We start from the raw sequence: 11,138 nt of genomic DNA, 5'->3' as shown, positions 1-11,138 counted from the left end.
TGTGTCCCTGTCTCTGTCCGTGTGTCCCTGTCTCTGTCCGTGTGTCCATTTGTCCGTGTGTGTGCCTCTGTGTATGTCTGTGTGTTCCTGTCTGTGTGTCCCCGTCTGTCTGTGTGTCCCCGTCTGTCCGTGTGTCCGCGTCTGTCCGTCCACGTATAACCTTCAGCATGAAGACAATTGCTCCTCCTGATATTTGCTCAGCTTCCACTGGCCACAAAATGTCACTGTTGCTCTGAAAGAAAAAAAAGCCCTCTCTTTGGTCATAGAGGGTCCTGTATAGAGAGCTGAGACAAGGAAATTGGTAATAGGATTACTTGGCTTGGCAATGCCCACAATGGTCTCTTTCTATTAAGCATGGGCATGAGGAAGCTCTTCTCCCCCCTCCCCCAATCAGCCCTTAATCTTCCCTGTCTCATGCTTCTTACTAGCCTAATTCTTTGGTCTTCCTCCAAAGGAAGCCTGCTCTAATTAGGCAAGTTTGAGGCAGCAAGGTTGCATGGTGGGTAGAGTTCTAGACCTAGAGTCAGGAATTTGAATCACTCCTCAGACTTTTACTGGCTGCTTAAGTCACTTACTCTCTTTGCCCCAGTTTCCTCTTTGGTGAAATGGGGACAATAATAGCACCTACTTGTGAGGATCAAATGAGCAACATATTTGACATGCTTTGCAAACCAAAGTCTGGATCAATTCTTTGCTGCTTATGCCAATTTTGGCCTAACAATTAACACCAAGAAAACACAGGCGCTCCACCTGCTAGCACCACACGATCCATACGTGGAACCATCAGCTAAAGTAAATGGAGACATTTTGAATGCTGTGGATAAGTTCACTTACCTTGGCAGTATACTTTTCAGGGATGTACACATAGATGATGAGGTCGATGTATACATTGCCAGAGCTAGCTTAGTGTTTGGGAGGCTCTGAAGGAAAGTGTGGGAGAGAAGAGGTATTAGACTGCCTACCAAGCTGACCTCATTCTTGTAAGCTTGTGAAACCTGGACAGTTTACCAGCACCATGCCAGGAAACTGAATCCCTTCCATTTGAATTGTCTTAAGAAGATTCTGAAGATCACCTGGCAGGATAAGGTACTGGACACCTAGGTCCTTTCTTGAGCATTCAAACTCTACTACAGAGAGCGAAATTCTGATGGGCTGGCCACATTGTTTGAATGCCAAATATACACTTGCCTAAAAAAACCATTTTACAGAGAACTCATGCAAGGAAGGCGCTCACGTGGTGGTCAGAAGAATCGATTCAAGATCTCTCTGAAGAATTTGGAATTGATTGTGTGACATAGGAGTCACTGGCAAAGGACCGCCCAGCATGGTGTTCCTGCATCAAAGAAGGTGCTGTGCTCAATGAGCAAAGCAGAGCTGCAGTGGCTCAAAAGAAACATGATGAGCAAATTTAGAGACCTCTCCACCCTAAATGTACATGTGGACTATTTGGGCCCGACCCGTGGTAGTGTTCCAAGCTCATATCGGTCTGATCAGCCACAGCTGGACACACTGTACCTTGACCCTTACATAGTGATGTCATTTTGGTCCTCTTTGAGAGCAGAGAACAACAGCCAACCCACCCTTAAAGTGCTCAATAAAGGCTTGTCCTCATTCTTTGCTGCCTCCTAGTTCCTCTTCTCATATCCACTTAAGACCTTCTCTAGTTATTCCAGCCCAGAGTGATCTTTCCATTTCCTGACCTCCTCTTCTAACTGAATCATGGAATCTCAATGCTTAGAAGGGACTCAGAGGCTGGGGCCATCTAAGCCCAACCCATGCCTAAAAACAAATTCCCCTGCACAATATCCCTGGCAAGTGGTCATGCAGCCTTTTCTTGGAGACCTCCAATGAGAGGGGTGCTCACTACCTCCTGAGGTCATCCATTCCACTTTGGGGTAGCCCTAATTGGTTTTTTTTTTGGTTGGGCAACTGGGGTTAAGTGACTTGCCCAGGGTAACACAGCTAGTAAGTGTCAAGTGTTTGGTCTGAGGCCAGATTTGAACTCAGGTCCTCCTGACTTCAGGGCTGGTGCTACAGCCCTAATGGTTAAAAAGAAAAATACTTTCTGACCTTGGGCCAAAATTTTCTTTTCTACATCCTGCATGTTACTCCCTCTAAATCTTCTCTTTTTCTACCTAACAGGTCACAATCCCTTTAATCAATCTTTATATAGCATGGTATAGAGATCTTTCACTATCCTCATCAGCATCTTCCATGTTTTCCAGATTGTCCATATGCTTTCTAAAATGTGGAACCCAGCACTGAGTGAGACCTGACCAGCACAGTGGGACCACCATTTCCCTCATTTTGCCCACTCTATCTCTTAGAAGCCTAAGTTTGTATAGCATATGCTCTGGAGCTACTCTCCCAGCCTTCTCCACCATCCCCAACACCCTCAAATTTCCAAGCTGGGTTCCCAGAACAAGGCTTCTGTCTTTTCAGAGTCTAGGGATAGCCTTGAGGAATTACAAAGTAGGTTTCTAATTTTATACCTCACAAGCCCCAGAGTCCTTCCTCCCATCAGTTGGTATCAATTAGTCAGCTAAACACAAGTTTTTTTTTTCTTTTTAGGCAATTGGGGTTAAGTGACTTGCCCAGGGTCACACAGCTAGTAAGCATCAAGTGACTGGTCTGAGGCCGGATTTGAACTCAGGTCCCCCTGACTTCAGGGCCGGTACTCTATCCACTGGCGCCACCTAGCCGCCCTAAAACATAATAAGTTTTTGAGAGGGATATTTACTAATGGAGTATAATTAGAACAATTGATACAAATATCCCCTCAGAAGTTTGGGCCACATTCTCCTACCAGTGTGTACATGTGCGTGTGGAGTCCAGGAGAAAATGGGTTCAAGCTTAGGGAGTATATGTGGTCAGAGGTTACCTGGAAGCTACCCACGTTCTTTTTAGGGAGATCTCAAGGTGTTTCCATTAGGGAGGGGAGTACAATATTTATTGTTATTGACATCGCACTTGGGGACAGAAATTAATCACAAATCAACAATGGGAAATTCACTTAGAGCAGGTGAAATGAGAGCCAAGTTTTCCAATTCCTTGATTTAGGTGGCCAGGGTGGGGTTTTGACCACATTAGGATTTATTCTACAGGAGCATGGTGGAAAATTAGGGCTTAACCTTCTAAGCCATCAGAAAAGCAGTATGAAACTAGGACGAAAAATTTTGAATTGGAAAAAAAAAACGCCTAAGAATAAGTCCAATTCCCTCCATCTACCAAGATAAATGACTTACTTAAAAAAAAGTTTGCCCGTCACTCATCACCAAACTTGTTTCTTCATCTGTAAAATGAAGGTTTTAGAAGGCCTTTCTATCTTAAATCTAAGATCCTATGATCTTATAAGCCATAAAATTTTAAATGACAACCAAGAACCCAATTTAGACAAAAGTGGTCACTAGTGTGTGCAATCCTACTGAAAACAGTTTGTTTTGAAGTCCAGGATCCCCTTGGATAGTCACTGGGGTTCCTGGGAGGAGGCTCCAACTCTTAGGGAGTAGACTGGCATTTATGTCACTTTCTGGTACAGTTTGGTAGCTTTTTAGGAGAAACGACAGCACTTTGTCTTCTATTCTTTCAATCCAATCACCTCACCGACAATGTAATTAGCACCATCTTCTGTCACACTGCTTTCTGCCAGTGTAGTGTTTTCCACTTAAGCCAACTCTTTACCCACAGACGGAGAAGTCTTTGGGAACTTGCTACCTCTATAATTAAGTGCAGTTGTGGGGAATCTGGTGATGATGAGGGGAAAGCCACCACCAGAGCCAACAGGGTGGAGACAATGAGGACCTTCCTCAGTGTGGTGCAGAATGGGGTTGTGTAAGACAGGTACATACATATAGGAGGCACTGGAGTTTTTTTAGGCTCCAGTTTCTAACAGGTTCACTCATGATCTAGTCAGACAGGAAGACAGTCCTAGACTAGTCTTCTCAAAACGGTTGCTGATAATGGGAGCACCAACTTCTACTGCATTCCCTAATCACACTTCTTGCAGGGGCGGGCAAGAATGTTTGGAGCTACAACTCCTTTTCGGTCCCTAAGCCTCAGTGGGGGCTGGTTGAGGCAATCACACAGATGCCTCTCAAGCCTTGATGAGGGCCAATCAAGGCAGGTACTTGCATTCCTCTATGCATTACCCAAATCCCAGAATGGGTTCTTTACTCACTTACCAGTACCCACTTGATTTATAGGGCAACAGAAAGAAGGCATATCACCAGCAACAGCCTCACAATTTTACATTACTTCATCCCTATATCTCACTGAGCAAACATGGTGGAGATGTTTACAAGTCATGAGCCTGGGAAATGCTATCTAACACCTGAAAACTAGAGATTGTTATGGCCATGGACTCTGTGAATTAAACTATAAGAAAGAATAACAAAAATCCATCTTACTTACATGTTGGTAGTCAGAGAAGGAAGAGAAATAGTTTTTGTGTTATGGCATAGCTTTCTTCTTGGCTCCTTGTAGAGCCTTGAATCTGTATCTCCTTACTTTACCGTTATTTCCTTTCCTTATCATGTCCAGTCTCTCCTCACCTCCCAAAGCAGACTTTGCCACCAACCGCTTCTGTCCTAAGGACACAACTCAGATGCCAACGAAAAAGTCCAAATCTTCTGAAATTCAAGAGGTGTGGAGAAGACTGAGTTCAAGGTCAAGACCTCTTCTCCACCTCCCTCCCATTTAAGTGATACATCCTTAGGGGGTTTGACTGGAGACTTTGACCTCCAAGCTTCCAGACAGCAGAAGCCTTTGCATTAGATTGCTGTTTTATAGATGATGCAAAGGGTGTGACCAAATTTCTTCAACCAATCTGAACACAGTTTGTGCAAAGTCATTCCAGGTCATCCAATGGCTTTCAAAGAAATCCAAATTGGTCAAGGACTTTTCACATTTAGTTGAGATGACTTATCACATTTAGTTGAATGATTTCATTTGATTCAACTGAAAAGTCTACTCACCTGGTTTAGGTATCAGGACATATAGCATACTATCATTAACTCTATCTATGTGGGGTAGGGTGACTTGATTGTTTCATTCAATTGACCCTTACATATGCATCAATTTTTTTGGTTCCATATTGCACTTTTAAACCCTCTGATCTTTTTCAGATAAAGTGCTTTCTAATCATGCCCTCTCCATCTTTAAAAAAAGATTTTTGACCCAAGTATAAGACTTGACACAGCTCTATTAAATATATGTGATTAGTTTCAAGCCATTATTCTAGAATACTGTAATATTTTTGAATTGCATCTCTGTCATCCAACATTTGACACATCCCTCTCAGTTTTATGCCATCTGCAAATTTGAAAAGTGGCAATGCCATCTTTGCTTTAATCCAAGTAATTGGTAAAGATACTAAGTTGTACAGGCTAAGCTCAGATCCTTTGGGTACTCCACTTGAGAGTTCTATTCATTTTGACATTTTTTTTGCATTTTTTGCTTAATAGGACTGGAGCTATTTTTTTTTTGGTGGGGGAAACAGTCTGTGTGTGAGGTCAAAGATACAGCTTTTGATTATCATGGGAAGAGGAGGACAGTCTGTGTACTGGGTCAAGGATACAGCTTGTGATTACCATGGAGGGGCGTCAGAGTCAATGTTACAAATCATGATTAGGGTCAGGGGAGTTGGTTCTATGTGCACAGTCTGTGATACAGCCTATGGGTGGGGTTTGGGATACAATCTGTGGCCATGAAGCAAAGCCAAGCTAACTGGCTCACACTGGGATTGAGAATATTATGACCTTGGCCTCATTAACACCATGTGCTGAGTTGCTGAGCCAACTGTCCCAGAATTCACAAAGCTCAGGTCCTGAGAATCTGACAAGCTTCTTGTGGGGTATAAAGACAGTGAAGCAAAACCATTCCATATTCCACTAAGAGTGAGCAAATCTGTGAAAAAGGAATGCCACTTCTTTCCCATTCAAAGTTTCTATTCTGTGGGGGGAGTGGTGAAGAATTTCAAGGAACTGGGGACTTGGTTGGCTCAGTTCTTAAAAGATTTCCTTGACACGAGAACTCAGAGTATCACTAAGATTCACCAAACCGCAGAGATAATAAATACTAGTGTAACAATGTCCAAAACTGCTACCTTTGGGTTCAGAAGTACTCATAATAATGCCCAGACCTCCCATCCACCTAATTTCCTCCTTTATCATTATCCCACAAACTTCCAGGACTACGGGACAGCGTCTTCTGCATTTCAGATTCTGTACAATCCGACTTGCTTCCTGACCTTCTCCAACCAACTTTCTTTGGTCTCTTTGGTCCCTCCCGAATAGGAAGCTGGGAAACCAGCTGGACATCAAATGTTTCTATGCCTTTGGATTTGATGGGGCTTTCTAGTTCAAGCTATACCTGAAAGGGTATAGGATATACATATTCCTCAACAGGGAAGATATCCAACCATATCTGGGACCTCTCCCCAGCTAGAAGCTTTTGAGGCGGGACTCTTACTTAATTTACTTAAAGAATTTACTTAAAATAGGAAGCATTATGATATCAGATGAGCATCAAATGACAAATAGCATTATGTACGTAATTATACTTAAGTATATAATTTTCATCCCAAGCCACCTTCTTCCATGTTCCCAAGTCCCAACCCTCAGGTAACTAGAGCCGTAAGTTCTGGGTTTCTCGTTACTACAGCCACTCTCAGTCTATGGGAACAGGGTTAGGCCTGGGAGAATTTGCTGCATATGATCACTAACAATACCATACCTTAATGTCTGGGCCATCAGTGTCTCTTGTCACTGGACAGATGAGTTTCCTGGGGTTGTGTAGCTACAGTGCCCCACATTAAAGATGGGAGGGAGGTCTCGAGAATAATGTGGTTACAGTGAGTCCTTTGATTGAATGTTGGCAGAAACAATAGAAGCTTCACTGCCCTGCTAAGATACTGCCTCTTTAACCCTCAAGTCTATCATTGGTGGGAACAGGAAAATATGAACAACCGTGACATGCTAGCAGGGTGGGATGTAGCTCATAGGGTCCTCTTGCCACAGTGACCTTTTTTTGTCACTTCATTATCCTTTTTTCCACTAATGGTAGCTGCGAGAAAATATAGTTGAGCTGAGTACAAGTTTTGAAATACAAGCACAGGAGTCCAGAGAAGCCTAGAAAAAAAGGTGATCTGAGCAACTGAAAGGGGCAGTATGATGAACCAGTGCTGACTTTTTAGGAGGGGGTGAAGAAACAAGAGACCCTCAGAATGTTAATGTCCTCAAGGGGTATTCAAAGAGTTGAATTAAAAAAAACCAAGATGAGCAGGCAGCCGATCGATTCTATTCTGAAAGCTTGAAGAAGAGAAAGAAGGGAGAGTAAGAAGAGGAAAACACATGTGGAAAGGAGGAAGAAGGGAGTGACTTTTGCTATTTCTCACAACTAGGATATATGAGAAGAAAAATATGCCAAAATGGAGTGGGGGGAGTGGCCATCGAATGAACTTCACTCTTGTCTGAAGTGGACAAAGGAGGGTTGAATACACACACACACACACACACACACACACACATGCACACACATGCACGCAGACACATACATGCACACACACAAATAGCATGGTATGGAAATACATCAAACTACAGGGAAACAAAAGGAGATGGGGGGATGAAAGAGGGAGAATAATGCTAGGGAGGGAATAGTCACAAATGTCAAGATCCTGAAGTGGGGTTTACGGGACAAAAAATCAAAGCAAAGATGGGACATCCATTATTTAGGGAATGGCTGAACAAATTGTGATATATGAAGGTGTAGTGATTCTGCTTTTTTGGCCCACTATCCCACAGCCAGGCTGCTACATCTCCCCCTCAGGGCTGTAGGAAGGGAAACTCCTACCTTTAGTGTGAAGGTTTTGTGGAGAGAGGTCTTTTTATTGTTATAAGCTTCAGCCCCCACCTGCCGTGTTTCTCTCATAGTTAGGGCACTGGTGACTAGCATCCAGATTCCATTTAACCACTTTTAACATCAGTTAGCTTTTACAAAAAAGATAACTACTTTGAAGATATAAGAACATAAATGCAAGCATTTTCTCTTAACACCTTGGAAGCATACTTTCTCTTGTTGTACCTCGGTCTTTGGGGAGAGTGGTCTCATTCTTAGCATAGTTTCAATATAACATTTGTCTCAGCAAGTTCACATGCCAATGTGGTATGATTGCCAGATGTGTCCTCATCTTAGTTGCCACTGGACTGGGTCCTAAAAGTCATTCCTTGCTTCTTGGGGCATGGATGCTGAGCTGGCTAAAAAATCTGTACTGGGACATTGGGATACCCAGACACAGCTCTACCAATCTTTTAAAACTCACAAGGTAGGAGTTTCCAATCTCTTCACCTAATGTGGAAAGGAACAGACACTGAGTCAGACAAAGAACTCAGACCTATATTTGCTGGTCATATGCTTGCCTTGGTGGGGAGAACCCAAGGCCTTTCCACTCATAGCATTGTTTTTCACTGGATACTATCAGTATGGGAGTCAAAGCAAGAGCGGAATGGCCAAGGTTCTCATTGCTAGTGCCCTTTTGAAGGCTCTCCCAGTTCTGTCTGCTCAGCCAATCAAAAAGGCTTCTCTTAACCAGATGGTTAGCAGACTAGACCAATTATTAAATGTCAACACATGTTTCAACATTTCTCCAAAACACTTCTATTACACATAATCACAACTCTCTTGGAAACAGGACCCTTAGTCTCTCCCATGTGGGGAATTTGCATCAGCTTAGCACACTGATGCATTCCGTGTATATACTAGTCCTTGTTACAAATGTAATGGAATATTATTGCATCACAGGAAATGATGAAAAGCATGCTTTTGAAGAATCCTGGGTAGCATGAACTGATGCAGAGGGAAGAACCAAGAGGATTATCTACATGAGGACAACATCATCAGAAAGAAAAGCTACCTTTGAAAGACTTAACAACTCTGATCAAGGCAAGGAGCAACCATGTCTCCAGAGGATCTATGATGAAACGTGTCCTCCTGACGGGGAGACATGGTGAAGAAAGAGACATGCATTTTTGAACATGGCTACTATTTGGATTCATTTTGCTTGACTATGCTTATTTGTTAAAAGGGTCTGTTTTTTAATTTTTTTTTTACTAGGGGGGACAGTTTAGGGAGGTAGAGGGTTAGGAAGTGATGTCTCCCAAAAGAAGGCCATGAAAACATTTAAAAAATGCATAAAAGAGAACAGAATGGAGTTCAGGAGGAAGCACTGACCAGCAGGATAGTTTTGAAAGTAATGTGTGGAATTTATTATATACTTTTCTATTTTTTTCTTCATTATGATGTTAAATTTTTTTTGTCCTGCCATGTTCTTCTGGGAATTATCCATTCTATCTTCAGGAAAAGTGTATTTTGCCTATTTCCTTTTCATGTTATTGTTTTTGCTTCTCTTCTTCTAGATTGCCCTTCACTCTTATATATTTACATTTGCAATCTATTCTCTCTTTTGTTTCTTTGGTCAGATTCCAGTTTTTCTGTTCTGTCTGTTACTCTTCCTGTGCAGGCCATAAATTCTGCTCTCATAATTCTCATTTTTTTCCTTTGAACTAGCATGTTGTGGTTCCTTGTTCTCACATTTCACAAGGTTCTCTGTCTCATCAAGTGCATTTTCCTTTGTTTTGCAGTATTTATTCATAGATGTCTGTCTGAACTCTGGAGGCCATATTTTCTTCTGTTGTTACTGTTTTCCCTGTTGATTTATTTATGTTTGCAAAGTTTTTAAATTTTCTTCTTTCTGAGATCTTTGGTAATTTTAGTCTTTTCCCGCCTTTGATTTTCCCTTATCCACTTTCTCTGTTGCCTCTGATGGTAGTTTCCTTGGGGGCTGGGATTCCAAGTGTCTCAGCCTCCTGTCATGCTTGGCAATTCACAGTTTATCAGCCTAGGTCTCTGTCCCACATGACTTTTTTTGTGGTCAGAATTGGCTCCAGCTGGATGCTGTGCTCTTTGTCCCAGGCTTGGTGGGGTGCTGTGTACCTTTCTTTCCCCACTCTGTACAGTGTCCTGTCCTGGTGACCTGTCCTACTCCCTCTGTTCCTCAGTTCTCTGGCCAGGCACTGGAAGTTCAGAGCTTTGCAGTGCTGGTGCTATGGGTTTGTGCCCGACCCCCCCCTCCCCCAGCTTTTGTGACCGTAGGCCTGTAGCTGTGATGGTTGTCACTGCCTCAGCAAACTTACAAAACCTGAGGCCTGGGTTTACATAGCACTGAAAAGAGGGAGGATGGACTGGGGAGTAGGGGTAGGTTTTGCTGTAAGCCTGTGCCTTGGGTCTGCTAGTTCAGTCTCACTACCAGTAGCATGGGAGGTAGGGGAGGGTGGTGAAGGGGAGGCTCAGGGTCAATGTGTATAGGTTCATGGTTTTTTTTTTTTACCTTCTTTTGAATTCTAGGTGTCCTAGACCTTGGAAACAGCTGAAGTTGCTTTATCTTGGGCACATGATTTCTATTTTAAAGAGGTTTGAGAGGTAGTGGAGATCAGAGGAAATGTCTTCCGTCTTTTACTCACATGATTTAGAACTCTAATGTATACACTTAAAAAACTCAACTGCTACGAAATGGAGATTTGTTTCATGCACAATCTCTTACTGTGTTTTGCAGTGTATATGGGAATGCTCATTTTTTCTCTTGCTGTTTAAATTCAGAATAAAAAAAATAAATAAAACAAGAAAGCTAGGAATCTCTACTTGTACCTATCCTTTGTCCTGTGGATTCCAAATAATCTTGTGAGGAGAGACAAGGGGAGAGGGATAAGAATTGGGCCTATGATTTCACTGGTATAAAAAAATCCCAGATGAGGAAACAATTTTCCAACGCAGGTTGGCATTTTCTCTTCAACTTACAGTCTTAGAGAGATGTCTGGGGGCCACTTAGCCCAGTGTCTGGCATATAGTAAGTGCTTAATAAATGTTTATTGGATTGGATTGGGGCACCCAGAGGTTGTGACTTGCCCAGGGCCACACAGCCAATGTGCATGACTTAGAGACAAAGTCTCTATTCGCTATGCCAGTATACAAAAGCCTTTTTTTTAGGTAATTTAAAATGGCACCTTTTATTATGCTAGAAAGATGAGGAAAAGATTTGAGTTGGTTCCATAACAACATAACCCACAGTGGGTTTAAAAAACATCAGC

General features: G+C 42.5%; 1 protein-coding gene across 1 annotated transcript in view; it reads left to right on the top strand.

Moving 5' to 3' along the window:
- Window positions 1-10,154, top strand: part of LOC114025297 (keratin-associated protein 16-1-like) — an 11,406-nt gene extending 1,252 nt beyond the window's left edge. The window contains exon 2 of the mRNA XM_027838685.1: window positions 10,053-10,154. Coding sequence (XP_027694486.1) covers window positions 10,053-10,154 — 102 coding nt within the window. The remainder of the gene's footprint in view (window positions 1-10,052) is intronic.
- The last annotated feature ends 984 nt before the right edge of the window (window positions 10,155-11,138 follow it).

This window comes from Vombatus ursinus, unplaced genomic scaffold (assembly GCF_900497805.2).
Source record: "Vombatus ursinus unplaced genomic scaffold, bare-nosed wombat genome assembly UNPS02004596.1, whole genome shotgun sequence".
NCBI classification, from domain to species: Eukaryota; Metazoa; Chordata; class Mammalia; order Diprotodontia; family Vombatidae; genus Vombatus; species Vombatus ursinus.
Note: the sequence above shows the minus strand (reverse complement) of the source record. Positions and strands in the feature narration are given on the sequence as shown.